The following is an 18,135-nucleotide window of genomic DNA, read 5'->3' on the forward strand; positions in this document are numbered from 1 at the left end:
CATTCTGTTTGATCATCCGTTATGCATCTCACAGATGTTACATTTTTTATCAAATTGAACAGATGGTGATACTAAAGCGCTTTTCCTCATGCGGGCACATGAAGACAAAGGCACTCCGTTTAAAGATAATTTCGGATGACTGACATCACAGAATTTACTGGTATTTTGCTGCTGATGTGTGAATGGTCTCTTACCGGTAAAAAGCCAGAACACTGTTGCTTGTGTGAACAGCATATTTGTGCATTTACCGGTAAAGTCATTCTGATACTTTTACGGTAATTTACCAGGATTGGTGTTTGAAAGGCGCTATAGCCTAAAATCGCAATTGACTGTTTGCAAATACCAGCCCTCTTTAGTTACTGTTGCTACGTCCGATAAGCCATAGCGCTCTCACGCCAATCATCATGTTCTCAAATACAACATGGAACAGAGAGGACACGGACAACGCGCGACAGACAGGACAGAGCAGGTTACTTTTGATATGAAACAAAGTCTCAACTTTCAAATTCAGTCTTTTCTTTAAGAAATTTAAACAATAAATACCATTTGTGACTCTTTAATGTGTCATGACAAATCGCTGCACCACGTCATTTAAAGCTGCTTGTGAACCGATCAACTTCCTTCTAGTTCATTTATAGTATCAAATAAACATGAATGAACATCAGAAGGAATGTTGTTTCAACCGCGGAAAGACGTCAGTAGGCTACACACCGTTTTTCAAGTCCGCAACGTTAATCTACTAACTCTCCTGACTGCTTAGTCGGACAAAATGGCGGATGGCGGGATTATGATTGGTCAGATCGCCTGTTAATCAAACTCCCAGCGAAAGGGTGAATTGTCTCGCAATTCTGACTTTATAATTCTTTTATATTACTTAATTCGAACGTTTTTCTCGCAATTCTGACTTTTTTCTCCTAATTACGAGTTTATATCACGCAACTTTGAGAGAAAAACAGGCCGAATTGTAAGAAAAAAAGTGTAACTTCCTTTTTTCTTTTTTTATTCAGTGGCGGAAACAAACTTCCATACCATGCATCTTGGTTGATGATCTTTTTATTTTTAGAAATCTTAATTTCAGTTACTTAATGAAACGAGTTTAATTTAGGCTATTTTATAGCTATACTGAACTGATACTGTAAACCAGTAACAACTATTTAAATAAAAAATGTGATAAACACTAAAAACATCAGGGATGATTTTTCATTTAATAAAACCATCTTAAACCCACTCAATGGCTGATTGATATGCTTTATCCTGTCCAATATTGATTTAATGCTAAGGGAGTTTAGAACTGATATGCGACACCACTTCAAATGATGTCAATGTCAAGATTTAAATAATGCTTCATCAGTCGCCTCGGCGACAGACAGCGCGCGCGCTCGTTTTACACACTGATGGCGAGCTGAGAATAATATCTGCTCAGCGTTGGAGAGTATCATCACCCACTCACCTCACCTCAGCACCCGCACACACACATACCCTCACACACCCAGAGAGGAGGAGAGACAGCAAGTGTATGTAAGTGAGAGAAGGAGAGAGAGAATAAGCACAGCGGAAGGGAGGGTGAGAGCTCTGGTAGACGGAGGCAGTGTGGACATAAAACGGACGCTTCTGTAGCTTTAGGACTTACACAACAGCGTTTCTTTTTTTTATATAAATTCCCACCTGAAGGACTATTAAACCAGAGCAGAACAGAAAGGCAGCGAAGAATCACCGGCTTTCGCTTGTTTTATCTGGAAACGCGGGGTTTGTCTGTTGGCAAGCGCCAGTGGAAGATGCTCCTGTAATTGGATTCATCTGGAAAGCTCTCAAACCGCAAGGAGAGCTGCCTAAGTGACAGCAGTTCTATAACGCAGCGTAGTAAATTATCTTTCTTTCAGTCTTTCTCTCCATCCTCCTGTTTTCCATCGGCTCTGCCCCCCTCTCTCTTCTCGACAACCTCTCTCATCTTTTTCCCTACTAGCAGAAGAGTTTCTGTGTATAACGTGTCGCACGCAGATCCTCGCGATGGGTGATAAAGGCACAAGGTAAGCCGTGTGTTTCAGATGGATTAGCTGCTACAGAAGGACATTGTAGTCTACTGTACAATTGCTCAGTTTTATTATTATTATTGGTTTGTTTTTTATTCTATGTTCTAGATGTCATTTGCCATTTAACATCACAGTGGCTCAACGCAGTCAGTTAGCTACTGTCAGTTTGCAATGCATGTAGGTGCAAAACAAAACACCATCATCACATGACACTAAAATAATGCAATAAACATTAATTTAACAACATAAGATGTAACATACAGCTCTAATGTACATAACCGATAACAAAAAACTAAGAAGAAACATAATTATTAAAATAAATAAAAAACCAAGCAAACTCTGAATATGTCAGTTTACAGCGTTTCACTAAATTAATATTATTTGTTCTTTTTTGCATGCAAAAACTGTACATTTAACTGAAGAATTGGATGAAATGTAAGGCTTGATCTATTAAAGTTTTCCCCGTAAGGGAACTTACTGTTAACCAATTAGCAGGTTTTAACATTTTACAGTTGAAAAAAACAAAAAACGGTGTTGTATTATTTCAATTGAAAACATTGAAACTGGACAGGTAAGTGGAGGGAGCAAATGTGATTGGGACACAGGCTGGATTTGGACCTGCCCTCTTGAGCACTTGCACAGCACAGCCTATTTGCAATGCTAAATGGACAATTAGCCAAATGGTCAGTTGTGAAATGCATTTAATCCTCTCCTCTCTGTGACCCAAGCAGGAACAAAACTGCGACCCTTCGGAAACCTCTGCACAAATGTAACCCATTTGTTTCATCTGTTATTCATTTTCTTTAGTTCTCTATGAAGGTTTTAGAGGTTGGTGGAGCTATCAAACTGTTTTGGCATAGTGCCATTTCCATTGATATTTGACATTTCACATAAAGACACATTTGACAAGGACATACTCACTGTTTCTAAACTCTCAGCAGGATTGAGAGCCAGGTCAGTGTTCAAAGCCCAAAGCTTTATATAACTCAACAGTTCACTCATCAAAATCATCCACATGCTTAAAATTGTCTGTGGTCTTTGAATTGCACTAAAGACTCTTTAAGGTATAAAAGGATTTTTCTTATTATTGAAATTTCCTTCACAGTGAGGAAAATGGTTCTTTTAAGAAGTGTTTACTAGAGGTGTAACAGTACACGGAAGTCACGGTTCGGTACGTACAGTACCTCGGTTTTGGGGTCACGTTTTGGTATGAGTTCGGTACAACAGGAAAAAGCAACAAATCCCCAATATTAGATTTCTTTTCAATTATTTTGAGCAGATAGTAATGCAAATTACAGTTTGTTCCACCTAGCGGCATTAAGTCCCCCTGAGATAGGTGGTACAGTCTATTTTTATTTGTGTACACTCAACACTCACAATAAAAATGAAACATTGTGCTTTTGTAAAATAAAGAAAACAGACAGGATGCCTCTTTCTGCCATCCCGGTTTCCTTTTTCATGAAGTTAGTGGAGTGTGTTAAAAAAAAATAATAATAATCGAAACAGTGTATATTGGCTACTAGCAAGCTCTTGCATGCCATCTGAACTCTTGTTTTGGGTTGGTGCACATCTCTTGTTGTTGTGGTGGTTAGCAAATAGTGTTGCATTAACACGCATGCCCCCTCCTGGAATTGGAGTGTGGATCACCTGTGACTGACTGTTTTCATTGTCTTAATATATGCACCAAACTGTGACATCTATACCGTGACAGTTTGGAAAAAAAAAACATGTACCGTTACACCCCTACTGTTTACTGTTAGGTTCTTTGAGAAACCCAAAATATTTCTTATATGGCATCGCTGCAAAAAAATATTTTTGGAATCTGGCTTTATAATTGAGCTAGTTACAACCAAACTCTTAGGCAGTACCCCTTATTAAAAATAGGACATATTTTTAAACCTTTAACTTTCAGTGGTTCCATCAGTGTTGTCAATTAATACAAAAAAGAAGAAATAAACAGACAGACCACATTAGAGTTTATATTAGTCAATAATCACCCACATAAATCAATCGTTAACTTGGAAATTAAAATTCTGATATGATTTACTAATTTTTATTTCAAACCTTTATGTTTTTTTTTACATTTGTGACATTACAACATTGCATTTGTAATACATTTACATTTATTCATTTAGCAGACGCTTTTATCCAAAGCGACTTACAAATGAGAACAATAGAAGCAGTTAAACTAACAGTAGTTAGCAACAATATGCAAGTGCTATGACCCTTCGCAGTTTAATCTAACGCAGAACATGTAATTTTTTTATATTTTTTTTATAAATAGAATAGAATAGAAGAGAAAGTGTTAGTATTACTGGATCTAGAGCTGCCGAAAAATGCGTCTTAAGCCGTTTCTTGAAAATCACTACTGACTCAGCAGCTCTGGTTGAGTTAGGCAGATCATTCCACCAACAGGGAACAGTCATGGTAAAGGTCCGAGAAAGAGATTTTGTGCCTCTTTGAGATGGCACCACAAGACGACGTTCACTTGCAGAGTGCAAGTTTTTGAATGGCACATAAGTCTGAAGTAATGAGTTTAAGTAAAAGGGAGCAGAGCCAGTGGTGGTTCTGTAGGCAAACATCAGTGACTTGAATTTAATGCGAGCGGCAACTGGCAACCATTGCAGATTGGCGAGGAGAGGAGTGACGTGTGCTCTCTTCGGCTCGTTAAAGATCACTCTAGCATTTTGGATCAGTTGCAGAGGTTTAACAGTGCAAGATGGAGGACCAGCCAGGAGAGCATTACAATAGTCCAGTCTGGATAGAACAAGCGCTTGGACAAGGAGTTGTGTAGCATGCTCTGTTAGGAAGGACCTGATCCTCCTAATGTTGTACAAGGGAAATCTGCAGTGGTCTGTGAAGTTCAATTGACCATCAATTACAACTCCAAGGTTCCTGGCTGACCTTGATGGAGTTATGGATGACGAACCTAGATGAATGGAGAAGTTGTGATGAAGTGTTGGGTTGGCCAGGACCACAAGTAGCCCTGTCTTCGCAAGGTTTAGTTGAAGGTGGTGGTCGTACATCCGGCCAGAAATGTCTGTCAGGCAGGCTGAGATTCGAGCGGCTACCGTTGGATCATCAGGTTGGAATGAGAGGTAGAGTTGTGTGTCATCAGCGTAGCAGTAATATGACAAGCCATGTTTCTGAATCACAGATCCTAGTGATGTCATGTAGATGGAGAAGAGGAGTGGTCCAAGCACTGAGCCCTGAGGCACCCCAGTAGCTAGATGTTGGGTCTTAGACACCTCACCCCTCCACGACACCCTAAAGGACCTACCTGAGAGGTAAGACTTGAACCATTAGAGTGCGGTTCTCGAGATGCCCTTCATCTTTAGGATTGACAGAAGGATCTGATGGTTAACTGTGTCAAAGTCAGCAGACAGATCCAGCAGGATGAGAACTGAGGATTTGGAAGCTGCTCTTGCCATTTTCAGATCTTAAATTACAGAGAGCAGGGTGGTCTCAGTTGAGTGTCCGCTTTTGAAACCAGACTGGTTGTTGTCCTGGAGGTTGTTCTGTGTAAAAACAACTGATTGAAAACAACTCGTTCAAGTGTTTTCGCGCCAAATGGAAGAAGGGATACCGGTCTGTAATTTTACAGATGTGCTGGATTTAGAGTGTTTTTTTTTTAAGCAGTGGGGTTTCCCGGGCCTGCTTAAATGCTGTGGGAAAAGTACCATTGAGAAGAGAGGTGTTTATAATGTGTGTGAGTGCGGGTACAATTGAGGAAGAAATGGCTTGAAGTAGATTAGTGGAAATAGGATTAAGCGGAGTTTGGAGACTTCTGGCTCTGAAAGCAGAGAGAAGGAGGGTAGAATGTGTATGTTAGCTGGTAAGATGTGTGTGTCAGTTTGTGGATTTGTGAATTGGTAAACCACATCATTCAGAATCACCAAAAATATCCAGCAAAATATAGTCTTTTTAAACAAAATCACAGGCCTTTATGTTCAGTTTATGTGTAAAAAGATCTTGAAGAGAGTTTTACTGCGTTTTACCTCACCAGAATGTGACATTCTGTTTGAATGCTAAATGGAGAATGACGTGCCCAATGCAATTTCATAGCAATTTGTAACTATTTTATGTTTTACCGCAAATTGGTATACCAGTATCGAATTTGGAGCAGTCCTGTTTGATTGATACCTGATTGGACCAATAAGATACTCAGTGTCAGGTTGGCGCATTCAACATTCCTCCACTCACTCACACCAGCTCAGAGATTCTCTCGGCCAACTTACTAAGTTAAACGCTACACAATGGTATCGCTGTTTTCAACTTGAGACACATAACGGTAATTAATATGATTAGTTTTTTGCTTGACTATGTTATCAAACAGCTAATAATGTGTTGCTAATGTTACACAAACTATGTTCCCATTTGCCATCTCAGTCTGCCTTCTAACAATCATCAGAAACGCTTTGAACAACTCAGAACGTAAGTGGAGTTTTTCAACTATATTGCTAAATCTACCTGATTTTTCATATCAACAAAAACATATACCGGGATAACCTGGCATCTTTTGAGACTCCCCTGCTAGTTCGCTGTTAATGATATGCTAAAGCCCTCCGGCTTGTTGACCTGATTGGTTACAAGGTTGTTTGTGACGTCACAAACACCAACGATTTCAAACTGTGTTTTTGTCTTTGGTTCACTGCAGTTTTAAGGAGAAAATACTCAGCAATGGTGTTGACTTATGAATTTGCACATGGTTTGTCTCAAAGCATATTAAAAACACCACATAGACATATAAACAACATTAAATACTGGATTTTTCACCACGGGGGACTTTAAGATAAAAGCAGTTTGTTAGTTTGCTAGCAAAGTTTTATAGATCTTAAAGTGTATTACAAATAAAGTTTTTGTCTCCTAAAACAAAGAATCGATTCGGAACTACTGAAAGGAGTCGTCAGCAATTCCAGTTTCACTTACTGTTACATACTTACATAACAATGTAACAAATTTTCATTATGCCAGTCTATGATTTCTATAGGCGAACAACGTCTACTTTGACCTTTTAGGCTAATTGTAGCTGAGGTCTGGAAGAGTTTGGTGAATATTATCGACATGTCGAGAAGGTGCTGTTTTCAATCAACTTTGAGTCCACTTCAAAAGGATGAGGACTCATGCTGGAGTTAATAAGGTAAAACCGTTCATATTAATGTGTATCAAGCGCTGAGGAAACTAAACTAAACACATATTCAGCACAACGACTCATTTAAATGCCTCTGATTGGTCGATGCGTTCAACAGACATGTCTGTGATTGTCTACAATGCTCAATGCTACAAAAGCACGTTGTAAGTACCTCTAATGCAAAGGAAAAGAGATCAATAAAACTGTAATATGCACTTTTCATGATTAGGTAATCACAGCAGCTGTAATCTTATTCACATTTGTTTCTCTGATTAATCACAGTGTTGGGTTTGTGTTCCCCAGGTGTCCACTAGAGGTCCTCGTTATCACGGTGTCCTTCACTATTGACTTCATTTCCCAGCATTCTGTCTGTCACTCATCAGTTCATTGCACTCAGCTGTTCCCCGTCATCATTGTTCCCAGCTGTTCATTGTTAGTCTTGTTAGATCTGTGTATATATTCCCTGTCTGTGTTAGTATGTGTACGGATTCGTTGTTTAATGTCCCCACACTTCCGTTCCTGTTGTTGCTTCTTTCTCGGGTTTTTTCGTTTATTCTTGGACTGTCTTTGTTGGAATTTGACCCTTGCCTGGACTGGATGTGAGTACGGATTACCCCTTTTAATAAATACCTGCAATTGGATCTACGCTGTCTGTGTGTGTGTCCGTGACAGAACGAATCCGTCTTCACAAGATCCAGCGGTATGTTTTGCAACATCTCTTCCCCAGCCACCGAGCGGGAGAGAAGGGAGTTGTTTAAGGGGACCCGGTTGGTAAAGTTCCGTGGGACCCGTGGAGGTCGCCGCAGAGGAGGTGAAAGGGAGATGTATCACGTCCCGTCTCCACAGTCAGAGACTGTTCACGTCCCGTCTGCCCAGTCAGAGACTGTTCACGTCCCGTCTGCCCAGTCAGAGATTGTTCACGTCACGTCTGTCAAGTCAGAGACTGTTCACGTCGCGTCTGCCCAGCGAGAGACTGTTCACGTCACGTCTGCCCAGCGAGAGACTGTTCACGTCACGTCTGCCCAGCGAGAGACTGTTCACGTCACGTCTGCCCAGCGAGAGACTGTTCACGTTCCGTCCGCCTTCCTGGACCTGGACTATCTGGAGCGTCTGGCTCGGATCCTGAACATGCCCGTGTCTGCTGTTCCAGAGCCGGAACCAGTGTCTGCTGTTCCAGAGCCGGAGCCGGAGGCAGAGCCAATGGCCGTTCCAGAGCCGGAGGCAGAGCCAGTGCCCGTTCCAGAGCCGGAGGCAGAGCCATTGCCGGTTCCAGAGCCGGAGGCAGAGCCAATGCCTGTTCCAGAGCCGGAGGCAGAGCCAGTGCCGTCTGCCTTCTTGGATCTGGACTATCTGGAGCGTCTGGTTCGGATCCTGGACATGCCCATGTCTGCTGTTCCAGAGCCGGAGCTAGTGTCTGCTGTTCCAGAGCCGGAGGCAGAGCCATTGCCCGTTCCAGAGCCGGCAGAGCCATTGCCCGTTCCAGAGCCGGAGGCAGAGCCCATGCCCGTTCCAGAGCCGGAGGCAGAGCCCATGCCCGTTCCAGAGCCGGAGGCAGAGCCCATGCCCGTTCCAGAGCCGGAGGCAGAGCCCATGCCCGTTCCAGAGCCGGAGGCAGAGCCCATGCCCGTTGCAGAGCCGGAGGCAGAGCCCATGCCCGTTGCAGAGCCGGAGGCAGAGCCCATGCCTGTTGCAGAGCCGGAGGCAGAGCCCATGCCTGTTGCAGAGCCGGAGGCAGAGCCCATGCCTGTTGCAGAGCCGGAGGCAGAGCCCATGCCTGTTGCAGAGCCGGAGGCAGAGCCCATGCCTGTTGCAGAGCCGGAGGCAGAGCCCATGCCTGTTGCAGAGCCGGAGGCAGAGCCCTTGCCTGTTGCAGAGCCGGAGGCAGAGCCCATGCCTGTTGCAGAGCCGGAGGCAGAGCCCATGCCTGTTGCAGAGCCGGAGGCAGAGCCCATGCCTGTTGCAGAGCCGGAGGCAGAGCCCATGCCTGTTGCAGAGCCGGAGGCAGAGCCCATGCCTGTTGCAGAGCCGGAGGCAGAGCCCATGCCTGTTGCAGAGCCGGAGGCAGAGCCCATGCCTGTTGCAGAGCCGGAGGCAGAGCCCATGCCTGTTGCAGAGCCGGAGGCAGAGCCCATGCCTGTTGCAGAGCCGGAGGCAGAGCCCATGCCTGTTGCAGAGCCGGAGGCAGAGCCCATGCCTGTTGCAGAGCCGGAGGCAGAGCCCATGCCTGTTGCAGAGCCGGAGGCAGAGCCCATGCCTGTTGCAGAGCCGGAGGCAGAGCCCATGCCTGTTGCAGAGCCGGAGGCAGAGCCCATGCCTGTTGCAGAGCCGGAGGCAGAGCCCATGCCTGTTGCAGAGCCGGAGGCAGAGCCCATGCCTGTTGCAGAGCCGGAGGCAGAGCCCATGCCTGTTGCAGAGCCGGAGGCAGAGCCCATGCCTGTTCCAGAGCCGGAGGCAGAGCCCATGCCTGTTCCAGAGCGGGAGGCAGAGCCCATGCCTGTTCCAGAGGCGGAGGCTGAGCCAATGCCTGTTCCAGAGCCAGTGCCTGTTCCAGCGCCTGAGCCAGTGTTTGTTTCTGTGTTTGTGTCTGTCCTTGTGACCATTTCTGTTCTAGTGACTGTTCCTGAGCCGGTGTTTGCAGTTCCTGAGCCGGTGGCTGCTGCTCCAGAGGCAGAGCCAGTGCCTGTTCCAGAGCTGGAGACAGAGCCAGTGCCTGTTCCATTGCCAGTGTCTGTTCCCGAGCCGGAGGCAGAGCCAATGCCTGTTCCTGAGCCGGAGGCAGAGCCAATGCCTGTTCCTGAGCCGGAGGCAGAGCCAATGCCTGTTCCTGAGCCGGAGGCAGAGCCAATGCCTGTTCCTGAGCCGGAGGCAGAGCCAGTGACTGTTCCAGAGCTGGAGCCAATGTCTGTTCCTAAGCCAGTGCCTGTTCCAGTGCATGAGCCGGTGTCTGTTCATGAGCCGGTGTCTGTTGCTGTTCCTGTGCCATGGTCGCCCTCGCCCTGGTCTTTACCGCCCTGGCCGCCCGAGGGGTCTTCAGAACTAAGAACTAAGACAGGCTAAACAGGAACAGAAGACAGTAACAATGAAACCAAACTGAACATAACTGCTTCATATAATTGTTTTTAACATTTCAAGTTGTATAAATCAATAAGTTAGTTATAGTATAATGAATGAACATGTCCTAAATGAATATTTATGAACTCCAAAATAGGATTAATGCTTGTCATTTTTCACATATTCTTTCAAATAGTACTTGCTAAGTTTGAGTTAACCTCGAAAGGCAACCTAAAGCTAAGAAAGATCCTAATGATATGATACTGGCTAGCTGCCAATACTGGAGTAACAAGGATAACCTGTTTAGAGTTCCTAGATTAAAACGGACAAAAAACTCCCTACATATGTCAGTTCTTTGACCATTAGAGCCAGACACTGCATGAAATAAAACATGGTCGTGAAATAATAATTTCTGCTTCTGCTCTATAAAACTTGTAGGAGCATATAACCCCCTGAAAATCTATGGACTTGCATTATCAGCCATGTTACTTCTGAATCAACACCCCATTAAATCCAGAAACTAGGCCTCAGGCCTTACTGGCAGTTGATGTTTTGTGTGATAAAGTTTTGCATTATCTGCAACTCCTGCTTAAGTGCTTTTTTTGTGAGATAAAAGTTCTCTCTTTTTTTGCACTTAATCTAATTCAGGATTGTATGAGGCTATCAGCACTAATGCGTTCGTTAAAATTCAGAGTTGATTTCTGAGTTTCCGGTGCAGTAAGCAAGTTTAACATTTTTATAGCCCTTAATGGTTTATTGTTACTTGAAGTGCTTTTTTTTCAAAAGCCTTCAGTTCTAGAATTGTTCTTTTATAGATCTCTTGTGCGGTGATTTCAGCACTGGCGTCCTACTTGTGCTTCCCACAATTAAAATAAATAAGTATTTTTTCTGATTCATTGTTCACTTTAAATATTTTTTATGCTTTAAGTGTCTCTGCTCTTCAGTAGCTTTTGAATCCTCCTGCCAATCTGAATCTCTCATGATGCATATGAGCACTCAAATCACTGTTTGAATGTCTAGAATGAGTTGTCTCTTTTGCGTGATCCGTTAAGAGGCAAATCAATTAAATTGATATGGAATCCAATAATAGAAGGCACATGTCCTATTTTTTTTAATCCTATTTTTTTGTTGTTGTATTTTTTGTATTTTTGTAAGAAAACTGCACAAGAATTACACAAGAAAAGCTGGTGTTATGTATTGGCCCTGATAAGAATCTTTAGACTTTCAAACTTAAATTTTCTTCAACGTGGTTAACACTTATACGTAATTGATTATTGATTCATCTCATATAAAATGATCTCATAATTTGGCAACAGGCTGCTGAATACAAGAAACATGCTAAGATTTCACCCCCCCCCCCCCATCCCGCATTAATAAAAGCACACTGAAAGCAGCTTTCAACATTATATTATTATTATTACTATTATTAAACAACTATTATCATGTGGACATAATGATAAAACAAGACAAGAAATCATAGAAGCACACTGAAACAGCAGCTGTCATATTAGAAAATATAATACATTTTATAATAATGTAATAAACAGCTAAAAGATCATATTAATATTAAACAAATAATGTATAATACTAACAGCTCCTGCATTTAATTTATAAAACACTGCCATTTACACTATGTTGCCAAAAGTATTGGGACAATACTCCAAATCATTAAATTCAGGTGTTCCAATCCCTTCCATGGCCACAGTTGTATAAAATCAAGCACCGCGGCAAGCAGACTGCTTCTACAAACATTTGTGAAAGAATGGTACGCTCTCAGGAGCTCAGTGAATTCAAGCGTGGTGCCATGATAGGTTGCCACCTGTGCAATAAGTCCATTTGTGAAATTTCCTCACTACTAAATATTCCACGGTCAACTGTTAGTTGTATAATAACAAAGTGAAAAGCAATTGGGAACAACAGCAACTTAGCCACGAAGTGGTAGGCCATGTAAAATCACAGAGCGGGGTCAGCGCATGCTGAGGCACACAGTCAAGTCAAGTCAAGTCAAGTCATCCTCATTTATATAGCGCTTTTAACAATGTAGATTGTTTCAAAGCAGCTTTACAGAGATAAACATATAATTTAAGGTAACAGAGATTGGTTTGGTTTTATAGTGGTTCTTGAAAAATGTTTTTTCCAGCTAAAGTTAGTTTTGATTGATTCACTTCCGTCTAAATGATCATTTGTTATTAAATTAGGGGCCGCTAAGACGACACCGTTCTCTCTAAACAGACTTTAACCGTGAACCTGTGATAGACGCTGATGGCGTTCACATGCGCATTAAGAATTGATTCTATAGTTATGTATGTTTGAATATATGTGCGCAGGTTTGTAATTCCTTACAAACCATGCCTAAACAAACTACTTGTCTATAAATTTTGATGCAGAATTTTATTTTATCTTATACCTTTGGGTAGGTGCGCGAACCGAAAAATTCCACAACGCTTTATCTGTAGAGTGGTATAGGGATCCTCCATAGGGAGAGGCTAGTTGGCACTTCAGCACTGCATTGTCATCAGGTCCAGGCGAAAGTTCTTTTTACAGATCTGGGCGGATCCGGCCTGGATCCGGCAGGCTGCGGGAAAACCTTGGGATAAACAAAGACACTAAAATTAGTGTAGATGCCATTCTTCTTATGATTTAACGAGTACATCAGGATTTAAGGGAAGTGTTCCGAGTGTGCAGTGTGCAGAAGTCACCAATTTTCTGCAGAGTCAATAGCTTCAGACCTCCAAACTTCATGTGGCCTTCATATTAGCTCAAGAACAATGCGTAGAAAGCTTCATGGAATGGGTTTCCATGGCCAAGCATCTGCATCCAAGCCTTTCATCACCAACTGCAATGCAAAGCGTCGGATGCAGTGGTGCAAAGCATGTCGCCACTGGACTCTAGAGCAGTGGAGACGTGTTCTCTGGAGTGACGAATCACGCTTCTCTGTCTGGCAATCCGATGGACAAGTCTGGGTTTGGCGATTGCCAGGAAAACGCTACTTGCCTGACTGCATTGTGCCATGTGTAAAGTTTGGTGAAGGAGGCATTATGGTGTGGGGTTGTTTTTCAGGGGTTGGGCTTGGCCCCTTACTTCCAGTGAAAGGAACTCTTAATGCTTCAGCATACCAAGACATTTTGGATAATTTCATGCACCCAACTTTGTGGGAAGAGTTTGGGGATGCCCCTTCCTGGTCCAACATGACTGGGCACCAGTGCACAAAGCAAGGTCCATAAAGACATGGATGAGGGAGTTTGGTGTGGAGGAACTTGACTGGCCTGCACAGAGTCCTGACCTCAACCCGAAAGAACACCTTTGGGATGAATTAGAGTGGAGACTGTGAGTCGGGCCTTCTCGTCCAACATCAGTGCCTGACCTCACAAATGTGCTTCTTGAAGCACAGACTTTAAACAGTTAAAAACACTTGGACAGTTAAAAATGTCCATAAACACTCTCCTAAACCTTGAGGAAAGCCTTCCCAGAAGAGTTGAAGCTGTAATAGAAGCAAAGGGTGGGCCAAATCCACATTAAACCCTACGGATCAGGAATAAGATGTCATTAGAGTTCATGTGCATGTGAAGGCAGACATCCCAAACTTTTGGCAATATTATGTAAATGCTACAATCATTTCCCAATGACCTACTGTACACCCAACAATCATGTGTGAAAACACTTATACATACATAAATTGATCACTTAGAAATCAAAACTCCATGTTTTCGTAAAGAAAGAAATAATTTTTACCCTCTTGCATTTCTAAATATAGGCTACCTAATTTGATCATTGAGAAATCAAAATTATGTAAAATCAAAAAAATGTTGACCTTTCCATTTCTGTTTATTTTGTAAATATATACTGCATATGCATACAAGTAAAGTCAACTTTATTTCTGTAGAACTTTACACAATAGAAACAAATTCAAAATGTGTTTGGGTGTGTTCAGCTGTGTGTGTGTTTGAGTGTGTGTGTGTGTGTGGGGTGGGGGTGGGGTGTGTGTGTGTGTGTGTGTGTGTGTTTGGGTACTTGGTAAAACCACAGTATGTGCACATCTGTGACTACAGCATCACTGGCTGGTATATTTAAAAAAAAGTATGATTGGCATTCTGATTGGAGTTTACTGTCATTTTCAGTTTCAGCATAGATAAATTACTTGTGGCTGGATGTTTTGTTGCTTTGCACATGGTTTGGTCACAGTGTTATGTGTACAGTATGTCCAGTGTTTTTGGAGAGTGGAAAGTAAAATTATGCCAAAAATCAGTTTATGCTACGCACATTAAATGAGAACTTTGCAGATCTGATCTCATTTACAGTAGTCAGGGATCAGTTATGTGGACCTTCCAGTGTTGAAAAAGCTACAAACTGGAGTTTGTAAAGCTACCAGTAATTTTAAGTAAAACTGCAGTCAAGCAGCTCTGCCATACAAGTTAGCTACACTACAAGTTACCAACAAATAGAGTTTTAAGAGAGATTTAAATGGACAATGTAATTTTAAATATATGACCAGAGCAAGCCTAAGGGTTTGTTGGTCCTTCTGTATGATAATGAAAACAGACCCCAGTGTTATTAAATGATCTTCCTATCGGGAGTAATGATCTGCATTTATTATTGATCATCTTGTTGGGCCCCCCAGATACACCGGGGCCCTAGGGAACCTCATTTCTATAACCGAGTAGAGGTCAGCAGGTCAACATTTTCAATCACTTCATGATCATGTGCCATACAAACAAACAAACCAATTCACAAAGAAAAGACTCAATGTTGCATTTTAAACCAGTTTTGGAGAGCATGCTTGAATATTGTCTCAGTTCAGGTTTATTATTGTTAACTGAAAATAAAACTAAATCCCATAAAAACATTTTCATTTTTTAATAAAAATGACAAAAACCCACAACAAAGTTAAAATCAAAACTAATTTAAAATATTAACAATAACTATAGTATATCAGTGATACTAAAATAACAGTTTGGTCAGTCATAAAGTTGCACATAAACAATGTGACGCAGTATTTCATCAGAGCAGTATCAGGCAGGGAATGTCTTACTGGTTGTGAAGTTCAGACAGGACACATCAGAATGATTGACACAATTTTATTGTTAAATGTGTCAAATCGCTGGATATATTCAATTGACCTTTGACCTGCATGACATGAGGAAGCAATTAGATTTAGTCGCGTGATTTTTTTTCCCAAACCACTTCAGCGGAAATCCCGCCCTGCAGCCGATTTCATTGGTTTAGGTTACAGTGACGGGTAGGTTTAGGGATCAGTGTTTGGTGTAGGCAATCAGTACAGTGATTGACATGACCAATGAAAACTTTTAAATCGGCTGCAGGGCGGGATTTCCACTGAAGTGGTTTGGGAAAAAAAAAACGCGATTTAGTCATATGCCAGGTAACATCAAGTTTGTGGTCTCTGTGCTGTTCCCTTAGCTGACACAAACATACATACAGACTTTATGTTTTGCCCAACAAGCTCCCTGAATTCAGATGTTTTTTGTGTTGGTCATAAGCCAAAAGTAATGTATTTGCAAAAAGTTAATGTACGCTGTAAAACATATTAAAGGGTAACTAAACACTAAAACAACTTTTTTAAGTGAATGATCTGTAAGAATGGAGCTTCATAAATGCTGTTCATTGATTCGAGTACATTTTTTGACATTTGGGTTTAAAGTGTTTAAATTCTACAATATATGGTGTAGATACGTCTGAGGGCTGCCCTCTTCAGGTTGAACGGTGGCTACTGCAGTTGAATTTTCCTATTGGAAGTTGTTCTAACAGCTAACCACGCCCTTTCTTACAGAGAGATGCGTCTCAGGTCCACGCCCCCCCTCCGCTGGGCTCTGGCCACTTTTCCAGCATTTTTCAAATATTGCCAGTGGGTGGAGTCAGGCTCTGAGCCGGGGTTTAGTTACCCTTTAATATTTTGATCTGAAAAAAGTAAAAATACTACTGCTTGTTAATTGATCATTTGTATTGTTTGTTACCATATAGTTAAAATTGGCAAAATACTCTACTGTTACTGTAAATACATCACTGTTTAAATATATTTAACAAGTATAAATTACTTTGATAATAAGATAAAACATGTAATTGCCAAAAAAGCAAAACTCTGTTTTTAAACAAAAAGTATTGACCTTAAAAAGTTAATGTACGCTGTAAAACATCTTAGTAATTTGAACTGAAAAAGTTAAAATGTTACAGTCTGTTAGGTGAATAACTGTATTATATGTTACAATATGGTTAAAATTTGCATAATATTTAACAAGGCAGTACACATAAAAGAACTATAAAAAACAATAAAAAAATATATAAATTACTAATTTATAATTGATAAATATTAAGCAAAGAGTACTACCTTAATTTAGAATATGTATGTGTTTTGATGGAATTTTGTCAATTTAAAATCACATCCTGTAATCTTTAAAAATCTGTCTTTCTATTTGTTATGTAAAGTTCTGGCAACTGCAGCCAATGTTTTTATAGAGTATCGTATATTGTTTCAGTCCATTTTAACAAGAGTTGGACAATTTATTTTCACTTTAAACTGCAGATCTTAGATGCTTTAATCACAATAAATACCACTACCATTTTATATGATGATTATAATAAGCACCTCTATTGGCTTAATGTAAAGGATGGCAGTTGTTTGCCAGTGAATGAGTGGAGGTGGTGAGGGGAGAGGCTTTGCTCTCAGCCCAACATCTGAAAGGGCACGACCACTGTTTGTTAAGAGCACTGACTTCATTTATTGATTCAGGCTGAAAGCCTCTGACATAACCATGAGCAAAATCTATTGCCACAGCAAGATAGTCTCAAGCAGCTGCCAATAAACTGGTTGTCTTCCCCTGTGTTTTGTCCTGTTGTTCTCTTTATTCATGGACTGCTAGAGAATGGCTTTCTCTTCAACATGCATTGGTACAGCAGAGGTTATTCAGTGATCGCCTTGGCCTAATAATCGCTCACTTAGCTGTGGCAGCTTTGCTTTAGTCTAGCCTTCAAGGGATGATGCAAATGGCATTCTTTATGAATAGGGCACAAATTAGGGTCTGAAACAAATTTAAAAGTATTTTTTTTTTTTGCAGTGCAGTTCAGTGGACAGTGAGGAGCTTAACCTTCGGGAAAAAAATCATACATCTTAGGAGGTCAGAATAAACATTACAAGTATATTATTTTATATATTCTTTAAGTTAATTTTATTTTAGGTTAGATAATATTGTAACCTTGTTGCCAAAATGTGGGACATTTCTTAATTATATTTTGAAATCCTGATTTGTGTGATATTGTTTTTTCAGTTAACATTAAAAAAACTAAATTCATTAAATTAAACAAATACTATTGTAAAAAACAAACAATGTAAAACAGGGCCGCTTCAGAGCCGAGTAGTTGCTGACAGCAATCAAAACTCTCTTGCTAGAAGAACTTACGCACATCCCTATGCAGAGTTAAGTGTAGCAATTCCACCATGGACGCTTCACTTGCAAAAGCAGATTTCCCCAAAAGAGCAATCATGGGCGGCGAGAGTCTTTTTCAAGATGCCCTTTCATTTGTGTGTTTCCGGATGCAGTCGTTTCCTGGCCTTGCTGACAACCACAATTGCTGTCACACTTTTGGGCCGCAAGTATGCTGAGCATGGCCTTCATGGATGATTGATGTCCTCATTGCGAGAATATGACCATTATGACATTGCGATAGTGACTCTCTTTTCTTGTGAAGGGTGGAGTCCCCTCAGCTGCCCTCCAGCCTGCTTTCTCTGTAGAGCACAGGGCCACAGTGGTTAGTTTCAGAGTTGACGGCCATGCTTTCTCGGGCACCACAGGCATCAGGCTTTAGTGAAACTTTCCACCTTACCCTGAGTGCTCGCAGTTGACATCACCCTTGGCTGCTAAGGTTTACTTAGTAAACCACTGGACCACTGGACAGGCCACCTCTGCACCCTGC

General features: G+C 41.6%; 1 protein-coding gene across 2 annotated transcripts in view; it reads left to right on the forward strand.

Annotated features, from left to right (window-relative positions):
• Positions 1-1,483: 1,483 nt before the first annotated feature.
• Positions 1,484-18,135, forward strand: part of arrb1 (arrestin, beta 1) — a 50,942-nt gene continuing 34,290 nt past the window's right edge. Inside the window, exon 1 of one of the 2 annotated variants that reach the window (XR_013195900.1) lies at positions 1,484-2,027. Coding sequence is in view for 1 of the 2 variants with exons in the window: in XM_077207651.1 (XP_077063766.1) it covers positions 2,008-2,027 (20 nt within the window). In the remaining variant the exon portion in view is untranslated. The remainder of the gene's footprint in view (positions 2,028-18,135) is intronic. The other variant, XM_077207651.1, reaches the window with a different exon arrangement.

The sequence above is a fragment of the Siphateles boraxobius genome, unplaced genomic scaffold (genome assembly GCF_051911475.1).
Source record: "Siphateles boraxobius isolate OS27281-9 unplaced genomic scaffold, OSU_SipBor_1 6, whole genome shotgun sequence".
Taxonomy (NCBI): domain Eukaryota; kingdom Metazoa; phylum Chordata; class Actinopteri; order Cypriniformes; family Leuciscidae; genus Siphateles; species Siphateles boraxobius.